Raw genomic sequence first — 19,322 nt, 5'->3', positions numbered from 1 at the left:
TTTAAAGATAGAGAGAAAATGCACATTTACTTCAGTTAACTAATTGGGATGCCGTTTTGTTTTTATTTATTTGTGCTCATTACCTCTTCAAATGGACGTAGCTCGCGGATTGGTATGTGCTTTTTGTAATTACCTCTAAATAATGGCTGTTATATGTATGCATATACTGTTAACAAAGATGAAATATAAGTCATGCTATATAATTTGTTTTTTGCTATAATACCACCCTGATGAAGGTTTTATCCGAAATTCATTGGCACCAGAGTATCATGGGCAATTTGAGATGCAAACTCATTGTGTGATGTACAAAGACAAATTTTGGCGGCAAATATTACAGGAATGTGAATTAAACAATTCCTGCCAAGAATCAATCAATTCTTTGAATTTCATTACTTTCATATCGAAAATTTGATACTTAATCTACAGCATACTAAATATTAGCAACCCAACTGGGGCTTACTGTGAAGCGCCTTTCCTAACAAAGTGGAGTCACCTTGTTTCCTGGGAGTTTTTTGTTCGATTAGGTCCTAGTGCTACAGGACCGTTTTTTGGATTGGCAGCTCCAGGCGAGAACGTTATAAAAGACTATTTTTTTATAGAAAATTCATGATTTTCTTAATTTAAGCAACTACTACAAGACTAAACTTTCAAGTGGTGCCCTCCTCACCCTCTTCATCTAGGTTTTCAGGTCCCTACCACATGGTCGGCACTGAAGCACCGGCACCATTAACAATGGAACTCCTCAGGAATTGGGATTTACAGTTTCTGCCACCTGCTGTAATGTCTCGGTGGCACTGGGAAGTCAGACAGCGGAAACAGTGTAACGAGGCCCATTGTCTAATAAAAGGGTTCCCAAAGCTACAGCGGAAATTACACCCGCCACAGAACATACAGTCAGACATTATCCTCAAAGTCGAGAATATTTTACCGATAATGTCCTTGACATCAAGAATGGAGGACAACTCTTTCACTAGTGTTCTCTTATACAAATGTTTATTACCATGCGTTCTTCCTTTAAATGTGCATATTAAATTCATCTTCCTCCATCATGCAAGCGGGTCATCCATTTCTTGGTCTGCCCCTGAAGGCTTCCCTTCCCACATAGTAGAGGACTGTTCTGCTCCCTAGCGTGAGCAGGAGGCTTGCCGCTTACCAGATGAGGGGGTATGAGATACTTTGGGCTATTTCTGTCACCTCAGCTCTGTCCTCTCACGTAAGAATATCCCCACTGGGACTTTAAGAGAGCTGCTTTGAGTTCACCATACATTCTGTCATAAGCTGATTAGCCGTACTGCTTAGGCAGTTTCCCAGACTTCCACTGCCCACATTCGTACTTCTCTTTGAGGCAGCTAGATGGAACTCTGAGGCCTCCAGTGATGAACCCTGTGGAGTATCGTCTGTTTGAGAGCACACATTCATCAGTAGCAGATTAAATTTTGCATTCCACCAGTCATAACCTTCTTAATGTAAATTTGACAAAACATTTGATAACTTTTTGATATCAAGACATTTGTGCAGAATTGTGACCTCATCGATCCTGCACCCGTTTAAAGTTTGAATATCTCCTTTTAACACCCGGAAGATATCATCCACTCTTGCTGCCCATGCCAGAAAAGAGCCGGGGGTGCCCCGTTCCAAATGTCTATTATAAATATCATTGGGTACTGAAATGTCCAAAATGTCAGGAGACTGTAATAGAAAGAGATACTGACTGGCACAATGAACCCCCTGGTAAGCAGGCAGATATGATATACCAGAGTCAGCATGATCATCCTCTGCAACTCTTTCACATACTGCTTCCTCTGTGACTCCAGCATGTGAACCCCCGCACCCTGCTGGAGATGTTTCTGCTGTGTCATCCAGTGCCGTTGCAGCCATCCTATCCACAATTATGTGATTAAACAAAAGGTATATGGGTAAAAGGGGTATTTGCATTGGGGATGGAACAGATGGGAACATTGCAGCCTCCCTTCACATCGCTTAAGGAGGGTATGGGCTCTCTGCCTGTTCCTACTGCCACTGCCATAATTAACTCCCCTTCCCTACTTGCAGGTTGTGTCGGGCAGTTTTCCGCATAGAGCCGGTTCATAGAATGCTCCAAAGCTTCCAGGATAGAACAGTCTGAAGGAGAATCCTTGTAAATTACCACCGACATTGCTGATTCTGGCGATTTTCCAAGCCGTTTTTCATTCCTTAGGATTCTTCCTTAGTCTCCCCTCTCTTTCTTCTATCTTTTCGTATTCTCTTCTGAGACTCCACATTGCCTCATTTGTCTTGATTCAGTACGTGTGTCCTACGCGGGCCTCTGGTCTTCATGGCCCTTCTGGCCACCCACCTCTTTCTGCAGCCACATTCTCCACTTTATAGGGGCTGTCTACCCCTTACTGGTCCTCCTATGAGGGTTTTGAGCCCGTAAGCACCAATGTGTGGGTTCCTCTATGGTCTGGCTTCTTCACCAGTTCCCCCCTCCTACCAGGTCTCACATGCCTCCTGTAGGGTTACAGAGATAGGTGGGATATCCCTATGGTCGCCTTTCCCCTGCCATGCTTTGCCCTCCATGGACCTGTGGCGTGCCTGCCTGTCCTCTGTTGGTGCCATGCATGTTGATCCAGACAGGATGAATGCACAATCCTCAGGCTGATGAAAAACCATGTGAAGATGTCTCTGCAGTCTCCAGGCTGTCTCAGCCTTGACCCTGGATGAACGTCCAAGACAATCCAGCTGCTGCAGAGCCGCTCAGGCTCTGGTCCGCTCCGTCTTTGTCTCACTGCGGCTCTCCAGCAGGACTGCCCCCTGTACACTGGTTCCTCTCCAGGGTAAGGAGAGTTCTATCTGAGATATTCATCAGATGGTTTGTCCAGGCTTTTTCTTCAGTTATTGTTGGAGCTTTCTGGTCGTCTGTTCCAAATACCTTGACATCGCCTTTTCCCAGCAGCGAATATGTGACATTGTCACGGAACATAAATTCAAGTAAGAACATGCATAGAAGCCTTTTTCTAGGGGTAATTGGGATGTAATATATAATAGGGGACCATGTTTCCACATATTTTTTTAACATTTTTGATCCAAGCCATTGTGTATACCATGTCCATATAAGCAGACCTGTTATATTCCTGTAAGTGATAGCTAGGGCTCCACCAGACAGAAGATAATAATTCAACAGGCTTGCACCTGCACAAATCAGTCAAATAAAGGGCCTACCTATCTATTTATATCGAGGTAAATTGAGGAAGGCCAGGATTCTGTTCGTAAAAGAAGTTATTTCTACTTACAGGGAGAAACGCACCCTGAAATGTCAGTTTTAATTGCTATGCTCTTAGCTTGGTATACCCTGAGGATAGAATTAATAGGGTTTTCCTAATGAAGTTAGAAAGCCCTAACACCACTTTGGTCTTTGATATCTGATTATCTGATTCTTAATGTGGCTTGACCATTATAGGTTATTTGAAAATCATATACACAAATAGTGATGGACAGTGCATTTGATTAGCCGATTCCCATTTGAGTATATGACCCATGCCTTCTTTCTGATTTAAAAGCATAATGATGGCTTTAAGGGCAGCAACTAGCAACCCCAGTTATGCCATATAAAATATATAGGCATCAACCAACTTTTATATTTGCGAAAGGGGTACTTGTAATAAGAACCGGATCATCTGCACATATAAAGACAACGCAAAGGCAGCGACCTGAACAAGAAACATCTGGCGTTCCATTTTCAAGGTCACTAGCCACATAATCATCATAAAAGTAAAACATTATTGGGGCAAACCACCGCCCTATTAGGCCCCCCTCGACCGTTACAAGGAGCAGGAAGCTTAGTGTATTTCTATCAGGAAGGTAGAAGAGGCAGGGGTAAAGACTTCATTGTGAGAGTCGAGCAAAGTCACCATACGTTAACACAATCCGATGCAGATGAGAGGTACATGAAGGCAAAGTGTAATGACACTCCCCTCCCATAGGTGTACTTATCTCAAGTTAAATGTAGATTAAAACAGTGGAAGAGAGCCCTCAAACTCTAGACCACATGGTCACCAAAGCTGATAGGTTTTATTTTTCAGGGGTGCTTGCGTGGTTATGGCTGGGAAATTGGACATCAGGTGGTGGGAATCTTAAGAATTCATGATTCAATGGCAGCCCTGTTAAATGTGTATTACTCTGCTGAATTTGGTGAGAGGGCCTAAAGCCCTCATTCTGAGTTTGGCGGTATTAAGTGCAGTAATTCCACCAGTTTTTGGCTATAATTTCAGCTGAGGCTAATGCAGATGGCAGGATTAGCACCCATGTTCTAGGATTCTAGGAACTCTAATTCAGTGGAATGGTAAAAGTGTCAGTAACGGATTTATCGCCACTTTTACGCCAAATTCAGAATGAGGCCCTTAAAGTTCTTTAAGGTTTTACATTCACAAAATCTTGTCTTCGAACGCATATTCCTCAATGTTCAAAATGACGCGATTTAAGTGTCACTTCACTTGTCAGAGATCTCGAAGACCCGCATTTCCCCACTTACCTGATGGCAGGAGTGGTGATATGGGTCCTGATTCCAGGATTGAGTCGTCACTAGCCGCCCAGTCAGACTTCCGCTCCATGATCCCTAAAATGCAAAGAAAGCAACCAAGTTCATAGGTGAGTTAGATTGAGCCCAAAGAGGAAATCTATGACGAAGATGGCAAGGGCAATGCGAATGCACATTTACACCGGGGAATACAAGAGATCAATCTTGGTGGGTGTTTTGCTTAGAAGCAATGAAATTGCCCACTTCAAAACAGAGCCGTGCTTAACCATTCAGATTAGGAAAATTTCAGAAACAGATACCTCAGTGATATCAAAGCCAACCCATTTTGGCTATATCAGGAGAAATCAATGAGATGCAACTCACGTTAATATTAATAATTTGTACTTTTATATAGCACTTCATGTTCGATTCCACATGCTTCTAAGCACTTTCACAACAGGTGTTATTATTACCTATTTTAATGGTACTCAATTTATAGACCTCAGAAGGACGGAGGACGACTGAGTCTGCTCTGCGGCCGGCATGCAAGGAGCAATGCGTGTTCGTGGTACAAAATAGCTCCCATTTCCTTCCCCTGCACATAACGTCCACTGAATAAGAAATCATATGGCTCATTTGAAAATGGATGCCTACAAAGAAGGCATGGGAAGTCTGAGTGAATAAAGACAAGCAAGAATGGGCAACTGCGGACCGTCCTGTATGTTCCAAGGGGATGCATTTAATTTCTACAGAGGCACTGTGGTCAACTCACCTTTCTGATACGTATTTGTTTTAATTTTTTCATGGATTTGTTGCCTAGTTTCCTGTGGTTTACATTTTTTCTAGATATTTTCACAGTTTTTGTTTAATTTGAAATAGCATAGGCTTGACGGGCATACTTGCCTTTTGGTGAATATGTCTGACAACTGTTGAGTCCATTTCTCTGGCATAAGTCATACTTAGACAAAAGATATGCTTAGTGCTTCGGCCCCATTATTGTTAATAAAATATAAATGCCAAACATTTTAGCAACCTTATACCCAGGTGGTGGCTGTATTGTTTTTGTGATGGAAGTATACTAAGAAATTATTTTGAAGGATTGGCATCTGGCAAGGGTGTAAAAGCCCAAGCTTTTTAGGTTTTTCTTAAATATAAAAATGATGTGGTTAATCCATCTCGGAAAAGGTGGTCTGCTCCCTAACCACTCCCAAAGCACATTAGGGGTGGCTCTTGCTGAGAACCAAGGCCTACCACTCTTGTTGTATACCTAACCAGGTTGGGAGAGTATAGACTCAAAAAGAGTAACCTTGTCCTATAGCCCGCCTCAAACTGCATTTAAACCATGTTCGCCGTATTTGAACCAGAAGGATCCACCGGTGCTGCCTTTGAAACTCATTGAAACGTCGAACTACGGCTACTTGCACCACCAAACCAGCTTGTCGCCACCTCACCACATCGCCGCAGCAGAGCCTTGCCAACTGTCGGTCTCTAGCCCCAGTGTACCCGGCTGATAACTTGGGACCACTGCATCGAATCATGCATCAAATTACCATGATTTCACACTGAACCTCAACTCGAACATTTGGACCATCACATCCCAAGTCGACCTGAACCAGGGGTACTCATCGTTTTGAAACATGCTTGATCGTTGAACCATTCCTGGCGATCTGACCTGCATTACTTCGCGCTGCCCCAAACTGTACCCAGACCAACACGACTTGACACCTTCAAACACGGTTCAACCCACAAGCACAACCGTCCGATACCTGGTCCAACACCGTCGAACTGCCTAACATTGGAATCAGGTATTTGTAAGTGACTTTGTACCCCTGGTCCTTCTTTTGGGCCCTAGAAATGGTTGAGTCCCATTTTGCACATTTGTCCAGCAAGACACACACTTTTGAACCCATTGGGCATCATTACAAGTATGCCGGTCCGGAAGTGCTTTTTCCACTGTGGCATACTCTGAGATGCGATGCCACTAACACTGTCACCGCAACACCATGCCCGGAATTTGCAGCAAGGTGCGTCCGCTGTGCTTGAGACCCCGACATGGCGTTAGTAAGTGCACATTCCGAGCTCCACGCACATGGAAACACCGGCATGGACATGCAGGTAGCACTGTGAACACTGCTCCGGAAACACCGGCACTGCGGACAAGGCATTAAGTAGAGTCAGGTTTATAGAAACATGCCACAGGTGGCCAAAATCAGCCTAGGGTCCCCAATGAGCACTGCAAAAACACAAAAGGACCACTCCCACACCCCTTCCAACACTACCATGCTAGCAGTAGCAGTAACAGTACTGGAGCGGGAGCCCCTGCATGCAGGCCTACTATTTGAGGAGGCAGAGGATGCGGCAGAGGGACTTGAGGAGAAGGATGGCCATCATGGCCCAGCAACTCTACAATGGCCAGCAGGTTGCAGCCCGCAGGCAGCCACCAATACCACGCATAAGGGCCACGCCCTTCAACATGAGCCAAAACTAGATCCACACCCTGTACCGGTTAGACATGGACACCATCACTTCCATAGTGGACCTGATCCATGACGACCTGGTCATCCTGATACAGATATAGCCATCCCCCCTTGCTCAAGGTAGTGTCAGTGCTACACTTCCTAGCCACGGGCACCTACCAACACACTGTAGGTGAACTGCATGGGCTATCGCAACCCTGTTTCTCGCGTGTACTGTTTCAGTTCATCGAAGCACTCCTGCATCAAATTGGAGATCACATCAGCCAATCCAGGACAGCTGACCAGGTCAATGCCGCTAAAATCGCCTTCCATGCCCTTGTAGGTATGTTCAATGTGATAGGTGCATTGGACTGTACACATGTGGAGCTGGTGGCCAGGCATGCCGTTGAGGCAGTGTACTGGAACAGAAAACTCTACCACTCACTCAATGGGCAGATGGTGTGTGTGTGATGGACACCACCCCATCACCCACTGCTGTTCCAGATTTCCCGGTGTAACTCTACCAGAGCATGTGCACTGTTGAATTGGGCGGGCACAAACACAATCACCAAACCCACACCACCTGATGCACAGACTGATAATACTCATGCATCCGAACACCCCACCTACATACCACTAGTGTCCCACACACCAAGTAGCCAGGTCCCCTGCCTGTTTGAAGTGCACATACACATATGCATGTGACCTTAAGTTGAAATGATTAGCCACACATATCTGTGATTGAGACACATGGCCATCATGGGATTAATGCATTTGAACACTATAATAACACACACATCAGTCTCATTTGTGTGTTGTAGTGAAAGGGTCAGAGGTCACGGTGGCTGTGAATGGGCAATGTCAATGCGACTGCGCACCAAACACACACCACGCATATTTACAATGCGTATTTGCTTCATGTCAATCATCAGGCTGTCATCGCCTTCTCCATCCATCAAATTCCTCATATAGTATCTCTCAGTGAATATGTAAACATCCATCATTTCGCAATAATCAGAGAAGCTGTTCAGCCACTCCCATGCAGCACGTCATGTACCTCATAATGTAAGTACACCTTCAGGCATGTACAGATTTCACATAAATTTAGAAGCACATATCAACGCAGATGAACGTCCTTACCCATGTCAGCCATGCCTACTAGGTCTGCGGCACCCGGCAGGGTCTGCCATGTCGGGCACACCGGCTGTGTCAGGCCGAAGACTATTTTCCTGGCCGTTAAACAATGCCACCTGCTGATGGCTCCCTCACACTGACACCTGGACAAGCCAGAAATGCATTTAGCACTTGACATTACATTTACATGATGACTGTAGACATATATCCCTGACATCACCCTAATCCCACTCAAAACGGCACATACAATGCATGGACATCCAATCACACTGACAATGTGCATTTCTACTACCCAAAATAGGACATATGCTACGTAACCAGCAATTTGCTTGTGCAATTTTGCATTGTTTAGTGAACACTATACAGACTGTACCAACATGATATGGGCACATGACATTCTACACTTTCTGTTGCTTCTGCGCAGGTGATGCTGGTTATCCTCTGATGCCATGGCTGATGACCCCATGAGGCAACCACACAACCAGCCCAAGCAGGGATACAACAGTGCCCATATCCGTATTCATTGTACAATTGAACAGACATTTGGCTTGTTAAAGGAAAAGTTATGATTCCTGAGCAAATTGGGAGGTGCACTTATGTACAGCTCTGTGAAGGTGATGTCCTTGCATGTGCAATGTTGCACAACATGTGTATCAGGTGCAGTGTCCCACTGCCCCCCAACATGGACATGCACCCACCAGAGGCAGAGGAGGATGTGAGTGATGATAAACTGCCAATTGCACATCGCTGTGATGGCATGAATGGCCGTGTTGCACAAGAGGAAATTATTTACCACTATTTCAGATCACTTGACACAGAAACGTGGCACAGGTCAGCTACCGCACTGGGCACTGCACACTGAAAAAGCAATGTGCAGTCATGATTTCTATGCAACACCAACTGTAATTTGTGCTATGAAAATATTTACAAATGTCAATTGAAATAACTGGCAATCCTATCCCTCCCCTCCCAACTGTCTCTACGCAACTCCTGTCATGTTCGGCAAGGATGACTTTCATAGGTCAAAGACATGGCACACGTGTGTCCATGGCTTATTTTCGTCCACTTTTCGGGTCAGGCGTGCAGCTGTGTGTCGAGCGGGCCAACCGCATTGAGCACTGTCTTGGGTTGCTCTGCACCGAACTAGCAAGTGTTGTACTTGTGGATGGTGCGTGGGGGAGTGCCTTGGGCCGTCGGTCCAGGAAGGCCTGGAGGAACATAGCCATTGTCTCGGCTATAGATGACATAACACTGTTCACTTCCCGTAACCTCCTGAACATCTGTACTATAGCACATGTACAGCAGCCAAGTGCACAGGCATTACGGCATCCACTAGCCTGGAGGCTCTCACGTATGAGCTGAGCCTCCTGGAGGTGCTGATGCACCAAGGCTGTCAAGGCATCCTGGTGTTGTTCCATGTGGCTGAGTCTGTCATCAATTTCCCTCACAATGGGGAAGGCTGGGCGTTGTGTGCTAATTGGGCCAATGGGGCTAACTAGTAATGGCTCATCAGTGGTGTGGTCGGTGGTATCCCTGTGTCTACTGCACCATCATCAGCTGTGTCCTCTATAATGCACACATGTGCATTTGCTTGTGGTTGCGGTGGTGCTGGAACTGCTGCAGCTGGGGCTGCCTGGGAGGGTGCAGCTTGTGGGATGGAGGTGGCTGGATAGGTTGCACCAGTGGGACCGGAGGTGGCTGGATGGGTTGTACCAGTGGGACCGGAGGTGGCTGGATGGGTCGCACCGGTGGGGGGAGGTGGCTGGATGGGTTGCACCAGTTGGAACTGGAGGTGGCGGGATGGGTTGCACCGGTGGAACAAGAGGTGGCTCGCTAGGTGCAGTTGGGATTGCAGTGGCAGTTGTGCCTGTTGAGGCTGTGGAGTCCTGGGTGGAGGTGGTGGTTTGTCGTGTTCGGCAGCGTCGACGGCTGGTGCCCCTTGAGGTGCTTGGATGGGCCTCTTCATTGTCAGATGATGTGCCTGAGGCAGTCAGAAAGGCAGGTTGTCAGTGATGAGTGTGGATTGATGAAGCAGAGATTCATACTTTATCTTATTTGTGACAGTGCTGTGTCAGGGACATGGAGGGGGACATGGCAAGGTGCACAGATGCTTGTGTCATGCGTACTGTGTGGGTGGATGTGTGATGTCCGTACATGGTAGGGTGGTGTGCCGGAGATACATATCATGGTGTACTAACACTTGCCAGGTAGCGTTTTAGGGGTATGGCCTACATGCTGTGTGATGTTGGGTTGGGGAGGGGTGTGCCATGGATGGTGTCGCCATGTGCCTGCTGCCTGTAGCACTTACAGGGATAGATGGCAATTTCTGCTCATGGGTCGGGCTGGCTGGGACGAGGACCATGTTTCTTTGGTGTGTGACGCTGGTCATTTGAGGGTGGTGAAGGGGCTTATTACTGATGTGACTTAGTGCCAGGGGAAGCATGGCGGCCACATGCAAATTCTGCTCTGGCAGATGGATATGTGTCTGAGTGATAGCAGAAGCATGTTCTGTTGGCAGTACATGGTGCCTGTGCTGTGTTCTAGGTGTATTAGTGGTATGAGTGAGGTTTTGGAGTAGGCTGTATGTCGCTGTGTGCACCCAGGTTGTAGGTCTCGGTGGGGGACTTGGGGGCAGGCAGGACTTTATTGGTGTGCATGACGCAGTTGACATTCATGTCATATTTCTGCTGTAGTGGGTGCAGGGTGGACAGGGAGGTTGATGTTATATTGGGGTTACGTGTACTTGCCAGCCTCCTCAGGTGTCCTGGCTCCGGCCTCCGCAGTACCGACCCCTACTATTGCCTCGAGGTGCAGCACGCTGCTGCATGTCTCTTACCAGGGCAGCAGGTGGATTGGGGATGCTCTGCCGCCACCTGTGGCCATGCCCTGTCTGCGCTGGGCCGAGAGGAGGTTGCGCACCCTCACGTGCAGGTCATCCCACCTCTTGTGGCAATCTCGTACAGTGCAGGGAGTTCTGCCAACTGCTGAGACTTTCTGGGCAACCTCCTCCCATATGGTCTTCTTCTGCAGCTGGGCCTGCCTTTGCTTGTCATTTGCAAAAAGCTCATCAGCATGCTGGACTATGGTATCCAACAACATGTTCAGTTCTGCCTCGCTGAAGCGTGGCTTGCACGTCCGGGTCTCACAGATTCCTGATGCCATGTTAAGGGTGGAGTTTCTGTGGTCAGGATTATGGTATGGCGCCTGTGCTGTCAGGATTGCAATGGATTGTGTTTTTGTAATGGCGACCGGAAGATTTCCTGTTCCAGCGAACACTGTATTTCCGGTAACGGTATTTGTGGCACCCTTGTTACCATTGGCTCCAGAACCGTGTTGCCAGATTCAGAGTCACAGGCACGAGGCCGACAGTGTTGAAATTTTGGGGGGGTTTTGTTGGTATTTCCAGCACACTGGTGCCGCCGTTTCCGGCATGCCAGATGTGCACGCCAACACGGAATCAGCTGGAGTTTCCGGCATCACAAGTTGCTGGACTCAGGGACACCGGCATGCCACAAAATCAGATTTCATACCGGCAACCTTGCAATGAGGCCCATTGTTGCAATTCTTCCCTCTTTTCTCCCTGACAAAGTTTTCAAAGTGGTTATACATTTCTTTTCTGCAATTTCCATCTCCTTTTACAGTGGTAAGTTTTTAACAGTGTTTTTAATAGTCCATTTCATAATTGATTTGTTGAATTAAAATATATATTTGTATAGACCCTTGGTTGAACATTCTTTTAATTTGGCGCTGTAATTTAATTGCTGTTTGGGTTGCTACTGGCTCAGATTTACACCCCTTTTAAGAGTATAGCCTGCCGTTGGCCCAGGTTACGCAAAAGGCGAAGTAGTTATATCTTTTATATGTGTCTGTTTAATCTTCATGATTGGGATCACTGTGGTTTTGTAGAAATGTGAGTAGGTAGTTAGAAAAACATTCAAATTAAAAATACATTATTTAAACATTTTTTTTGAAAAATCACGCAATGAGAATGAAGCATTGTGGTGAAATAGAACAAGTCTTGTGAAATGGGTAAGGTTTAAAGAGCGATTGGATGCTCACCTAAAAGGATGCATTTGCTCACAGATGTTGATGCTATATTTAAGATCTGTTTTAATTATTTACACAATCATTTTTTAACAACAAAACATTGTAATCTGAAAACGATCGTCTGCCATAGCTCTGATGTTTAATGTAAAATTGACTCGACACTTTAATTAGGACTAAACAACCAAGTCAATCTGACGCAGGTGTCATTGGGCAGCAGCATTTCGCATTACGATATGCATAAGTGAGAGCAGTGCCATAGAAGAGTCAGCCATTTTCTTCAAAGCTCAGGCGGCTGGCTTTAATAGTGAATTGAGATGCTTACTCAAGTACAGAATATTCCTTTCGGTTTCTGCTGCTTGGAGCTTTGATAAAGTAGGTCATGTACGTTGCTATATCCTTGGCATTCTCCCTGAAAATATTACAAAGAGTAAATATTAAAATTCTATTTTATAATCACTTATTGTAATTACGGCTATACTTTGAACATACCAGAGCATAATAAAATTAAACTAAAGTTATGATTTGGCATTTTTTTCAACATTTGCTACAACATGTACCCTGGTATCACCAAATCAAAAATGTCAATGTAATCCATTGAAAATATTGCTCAACCACTCTTTTTCTGTATTAAAGTACTTATTCTGTACACTGTGCAGTGCAAAGGTTCTAAAGTGGGGCTGTCATATCATTTTACATTATCACCATTAGTATTACCGACAGTGGTTTTCATCACAATTGCACCATTGTGTGTTTTGTTTGCGAATCATTTGAGGCTCTAATTGAACTGCAAACACCTCTTTGCATTTATTCATTCAGCTGCCATTAGCACTTTTCTTCTGTCTGCCATTCACCACCGCTGTGCCTCCATCTTTGTTAAGGTTCAGAGCACGTGCACACTGTCTCCCTATATTTCACATGTCTTGAGTTTGTTTTAATTTTAGGCCTCCTAATGTTGGTAAACTTCAGAAGTTTGATATTGCATCCAATGATCTTTGGGATCCATAACGTAGATGTGTGTTTAAAAGTTGTTGTTGTTTTCATGTTTTTTATAATTTTCATTGATTTTAGGATCATTATCAACACACTGGGAATGCAGTATATTAATGTAGCTGTCTCTGCCTCCTACCAAAAAAAGGCATAATAAGAAATGAACTATCATAAAGTGTCCTAAAAATAATAGAGCACATCTTTTTCCCCATCTTTTTCCCAGTTAAGCTGTTTAGCAGAAAAGAAATGTGTCATTGCACATATGTGAATAGGGTGTTACATGATTGTTTATGGACAAAGTAGCAAAGATAACAGATTGAATTATACACAATTTAAAAAGTCTCACAAAGTTACCAACCTTTCCCAGCAATATTGTGCCTGGAGAAGCAAAGAGACACTTCAGTGTGATAATAACTTAAAAGCTCATAACAATAAATCTCATGGGTGAGAGGTAAGCTCCCTATTAAATGTCTGGCAACCAATACTCTAGCTATCATAACTGTCAGAAATATACTTTTTGAGTTTCTGGTGGCAGTGCTGCAACCTAGGATTTTCCAGATGTTTGTGCTGCAACCCAGATTTTGTGTGTTGTTGATGATCATGTGTGAATGTCACCTGTCATAGATTTTGATGAAAATCACCAATATGTTGTTATTACTGGACATGTAGCCATAATGTGATGGAGATCGGACCTTGGGTTATTACATTTAATACATCTGTTGTTGGCCTTCACTTTCAGCCAACAATTGGACTTAATTAAAAACATGTGGTGTTGAATTACTGGTCTTCAAATTCTACAAAGCAGATTAGAATTAATGCTTTTGTCATTTATGTTGTAGAAAGATTGATATAGTCTAATTGTACTTGATGACCAAGTTCTTCCAAAAATTTGGTGTGAGTAGTATCTCGGTCATTAGGTCAATCAATCAATTAATTAATCAATCGATCATGAAATAATAATGCTGGCAGATGGTGTGTTGTTTGCCTTTATTACGTAGTTCATGAGGCGAGTTGACTGCACAGTCCTTCTTTGAGTTCTATTAACTTTTTTTAAAGCCAGAGGTGCTGTTTTCTATGTCTACTCACGCTATACTTTCAGCGCGTGAGTAGGCGGCTCAGTCCTTCTATGAGCTCTATTACTGTTTCTTGATGCCAGATGCAGGAGTCCGTCTTCTACGTCTACAAACGCTATACTCACAGCGCGTGCGTTTGAATGGCGATGCCTTTACATGCTTGCGGTGATTGGCAACAGGAGAGCGGTGTCCCCTACACGATAAGGTAACCAGATGGTTGTAATATTGGGCACTTTCATTAGGTCAACTCTATATTTTGGAACACTCCACATTGTTGGCAGTACAATGTAATATGTGGTTTACCGGCTTCCATAGATATTAGAGAGCGTGCAAGATTCTATTGACGTACAAGCTTCGGTTGAAGTACTGAAGCCCTTTGAACAGTGAATATTGGTAATCACTGCAACCTTGTAGTGGAGGTAATGATGTCTATATGTAAAGGTGATGGCATTGGTGTTCTGGGACACCATATTGTATTTTTTGATTCATGGATACAGGTGTACTTAAGGTGATGAAACCGTCTGGGTTATAAGGTGGAGGTGCATTTCTTGCGGCGTTATATAATAGTAATGTGGTACATTGTTTGATTTGTTTCCACTGTTTATTATTTTCTATCTGTACAGATCTTGGAACTAGCAGGGCTACTTTAAGAACCCATATATTGAAAGAAACTTGAGTCAAGAAGTTTGAAGCTAATGTTTGGACTTTGACATTAGCGCTACTAAATTTACATTTAGAGGTATAGTAGTGTTGTCCTTTGAGGGCAGGCCTATTCGAGACCTGGACCCGAGCCCTTTAGACACTAATGTGGTGTAATCTAGAGGTGTGTGTTTGAGTTACCTTGAGAACGTGGCTCACTGTCTTATCTGTTGGTTTTGTTCTATGCAGGTGGCCCTACATTGGATCGCCTTACCCCCTACTCGGGATTACATGGTGGTGAAAAACTTATGTGAAAAGCCCTTTTTTTCCCCTGAAGAAAGTTCAAGCACTGAGAAGCTATAAAGAACTGAAACATGTCGGGATATGGTTGTTGTGAATTGACACTCTGTTTAAATGCATAGTGTATTGTTATTGTCATGTGTCTGTTGAATTGTATATGTTGTTAATTGTGGTGTAATTTATCCCAGTAGGTTGATGTTATACCCACCATGTTGGTCTAATCTTGGGTCATTTTGTGTGTTTTAAAACAAGTCTTTTTAGTAGTGTTTTATTGTTTTTGAACATGATAATTAAAATGGTCAAATATATAAGAGTTTGTTGTACACCAAGTGTATTTTTTCAGGACCAATGGTTATAGGTCATCACTAAACATCTCCTGCTAGACAGATGAGCGATGTATTAGATTAAATGTTGCGTACCTGTTCTCCTTTTTGTACAAATAAATATGTGTTGTTCTAAGAAACATTTCCTTATCCTTAGAAGTTCTTCGCGTGTATTGATCAGCTGTTAGCTAAATATACAGGACCAAATTTGTAGATATTTAAAAAAATCTTTGATGGTTAAATGAAAGTTAACTTGCAGTAGTAAGTGAACAGATCGGATCATTTCATTGTCAAAAAGGTCCACGATAATTGGAATTACGTGTAATTCACACACCTGGCTTAGCCAAATAACCAGTAATATAAAGGGAACGCCTGTGTTGTACCACATATATGGGAACTTGTTAAAAAACAGAAAAATTTAAGAATGTTTAACTTGACCTATTTGAAAAAGTACAGTAAAGTAATGTTTGTCTCAAAGTATGTTTTGGAATATTTCAGAAGTCATAGAAACTACTAATCAATTACCTATTGGCGCACAAAGATTGAGGCATAATTCAGGAAGATTCCAATTCCCTTGTAAAGAATGAAGGCACAACCATTTGTAGGATCTCCAAGAGGCCCTATGATATAGTTCAGTTTATTTAAAAATATATATATTGGGTATGTAGTAGAATGATTTCCTAAAAAGATATAAAACTGTGGTAGAATGGTAATCTTTATACAGATTATACAGCCGAAGAGAGAGCGTAAAATTAGGATACATGTTTATATATCTTTTAACTTTTAACAACAGTGTTTTGAAGTTAATGTAGTAGTACTCTCTTCGGTTGGTGTAGTGCTTGACTCCCAGATAGTTCAATAAGGCTGTGGCAGGAAGAGGTTTTGTAAAACGGAAAACTAAAAGTCAGTCTTATTGATATACTGTTTGTAATCTGATGCCCTATTGAAAAAGCTGTTGTATTAATAGCTTCAGTTAGGGTAACTGAATCATTGGTTAATATGACTATTGCATCTGAAAATAGTTTTGATACAGGCAAAGGTGTCAGTGTTCGTTATCAGAAATTGCTTGATATTGGTGTTCACGTACAGCTATGATATCAGTGGTTCAATATAAAAAGCAAATATTTGGAGAATTAGTGGGTGGCCCTGGCGTGCACCCTCTCTTGATGCAGAAGGTTTAGCCAAATTGAGAAATTCCTTAGCAGTAAGGGAATAATACAGTACATGGATGGCTTGGATGAATTTGGGCGAGAAAGAAAAACACTTCAGAATGGCCCATAGAATGATTTAAGCTCACATGTTTGAGTGCCTTTTCTAAACTGATGAAGACTTCATCCATGGGAGTCTTGCAGATTAACGCAATAACTATCAGGGCATCTGCATTATAGGTGTGGGTGATTGTACTAGCACAGAGGCTAAATACGTGTTGTTTTATAGGTACTGATTTGGGAAATAGGGATGTTGCCACTGCTGCTAGAATTCTGGCATAAACTTTCCTGCCTATGCTACCAACAAATAGTATGGTGTGATGTACATAGTAATTAATGTATACATTATTATTTTCACGCACACTGCAAGTTGTTATACCTTTTATCGAACTGGAAATGTATGCAAAGAGGGTATATTAGCTTGCAAAATCCAGTACACTTCTTCAAATGGTGGCCAAAGAGTGAACTACTGGACATATTTATCTCATGGAACAAAAAGGAGAATTTTCAGTTTACGCTTCGTTTGGTGAAGAAAGAGTATGCATGGAACACAAGACTGGGACAGCCACCTCATCTACAGAGGCATACATCTAGCAGAAAGGGAAATACAGGCAATAATTAGCAGTGTTGAGAAAACATTTTGAATAAGAATGACTTATTGATATGATATGGTATTTGTAACCCGCCTATACACAGGTGTTTCAAGGCGCGACGAGGCAGGGAGGGGAGGAACAAGGGGAGACAAAACAAACAATCCTACTAGGCCAGGTGTCATTCAGATTGCGCAAGTGCAGGGGTGGGGGAGGGGGGAAAAGTGCAAGGGGAAGGGGAGGGGGGGAAGTGCAGTAAAGGTAAGTGGCGTAAGTAATAAATAAAAAAAGGGCCAGCTAGTGGCAAGTGCAAGGTAAGTGCAGAGCAAGTGCTGGGGAAGGGGGGGGGGGCTGTAGGGATACAGAGACAGTCCCGTAGTGCAGAGGGGTTCCAGGGGATCAGTGACTGGGACCAGGACCGAAGGCAGTTTAGAGTGGTCAAGTTGCAGGATCAGTGCAGTTTAGTGAAGAATTTAATTAGCTGTTCAGCAGGGGAGAGAGAAAGCAGAAGCAAAGAGGAAGGTTTTGAGGTGCTTCCGGAACCGGAGGTGGTTCTCCTCAAGTTTCAGGGAGGCAGGAAGGCTGTTCCAGAGGGAGGCCCCTGCCGCGGAGAGAGATCTACCCCCAGCTCGTTGCTTCGAGAAGCGGCTGACCATGAGGGAGTTGGAGTTATTCACACAACTGCTGGAAGTAAAATGCCCTCGAAATTAAACACAGTATTTTTTAATGTGGTACCCATTAAGTTGTAGATTATTCATGTTATTTTAGAAGCATATTGAAATTAAAAAAAAATTAAAAACTAAAATGTGCAATTAGGGGTTGTTGTTATGCATTTACCTTAGCCATAGATGTGTTTTGCAGCACTTGTGCAGTTTCAGAATTGTGTAGTGGTTTCAATACATTTCCTCGAACATATTGACATATATGCAATGTGCCCACTCAAAAATATGTTGCCAAAGTTTAAATGGTGAAATGTACAATGTTAGCTCAGTGTGCCTATTGCGCAATTATGTCTTACTGGTGTGTATACAATGCCGCCAATACAAAATGTACTATCCTTTTTTGAATGGTGCAATGTCTCCTGTTATAGCAGTCTGCTTATGCTCGATAATGGGTGCCAACTTTGTGAGGTAAGGCACCCAAGATTGCCGTTGTCGTTCTCCTGTGTCCTCACCCATAGCTGTTGTTGAAATATAGTACTGGCAGGTTGTCTTCTGTCACAGTTGATATGATTACATTGATGGTCATGGGCTTAAAATGTGCCCTTTTTAATAAACATCCTATGCCTATAGTCAGACTTCTCTTGTGCACCCACATTCTTCTGGGTTTTGTAGCCAAGAGGCCATCACTGACACATCCTGCAATGTGTGCTCATTCTGCGTGAAGGGGTGACCCACTAGTTTTGTTTTTTTATAGTTTGACACTGTGGATCTAAGTAAATTCATTCAACACAGCTCCTGGCAAGTCTCACATACTTTCATTGTGTGCACTTCTATTACTGCATGAGGTATACATCATTGGAAAGTGTGCAGTTGCATACCCCTTTTATCTGTATGGGTTGGTTTTGTGGGGTTGTTATGAGAGAATTGTCGAAAGATGTTTTGGCACCTCCTAAAATTGCATGAGTATAATTCTTATTAGTTCTTGACCTTGTGGAAATGCACTTCTAGTCAGTGACTGTGCTAGATTTCTTGGTTGCTTTTATTCAATTAAGGGATCTTCCTTAAACGTTTCTCAGCACATCATCCTTGGTGAATATTGGTTGCAGGCAGTAGCAGTATGTCTATAATGGGCAGCAGGGCACTGACCTGCTACTCATTATAGAGAAAGAGCCAAGCCGGCCCTGTGAAAATACTAAACGCTCTCTTAGCTGAAGTGAGCAGCTGTGGAAGCACTCGAGTAGTAGAAGGGGTCCCTTTTGCACAAGTCAACATTTTGACAGGTGGCCACGCCCCCTGCTTCCTGTCTTAATCCCTCCACCTTTTAATGTGCTTTGATATAAAGTTAATATAAATTTGATATAAAAATTATATAAAAAAATGGTTGATATCGAATTGATGTCAAATGTAT

The 19,322-nt window shown here is 43.5% G+C and overlaps 1 protein-coding gene across 2 annotated transcripts in view; it reads right to left on the bottom strand.

Moving 5' to 3' along the window:
- The window catches only part of LOC138566584 (uncharacterized), a 260,018-nt gene that overhangs the window by 54,758 nt on the left and 185,938 nt on the right, over positions 1-19,322 (bottom strand). The window contains exons 2-3 of one of the 2 annotated variants that reach the window (XM_069644099.1): positions 12,455-12,541; positions 4,511-4,594 (exon numbers count right to left, since the gene is read on the bottom strand). In XM_069644099.1, the coding sequence (XP_069500200.1) occupies positions 4,511-4,589 (79 nt within the window). In that variant the 5' untranslated portion in view covers positions 4,590-4,594; positions 12,455-12,541. The remainder of the gene's footprint in view (positions 1-4,510; positions 4,595-12,454; positions 12,542-19,322) is intronic. The other variant, XM_069644097.1, reaches the window with a different exon arrangement.

Source organism: Ambystoma mexicanum, chromosome 2p (assembly GCF_040938575.1).
Source record: "Ambystoma mexicanum isolate Mex_15411 chromosome 2p, UKY_AmexF1_1, whole genome shotgun sequence".
NCBI classification, from domain to species: domain Eukaryota; kingdom Metazoa; phylum Chordata; class Amphibia; order Caudata; family Ambystomatidae; genus Ambystoma; species Ambystoma mexicanum.
This window is presented reverse-complemented; position numbering and strand designations above follow the sequence as displayed.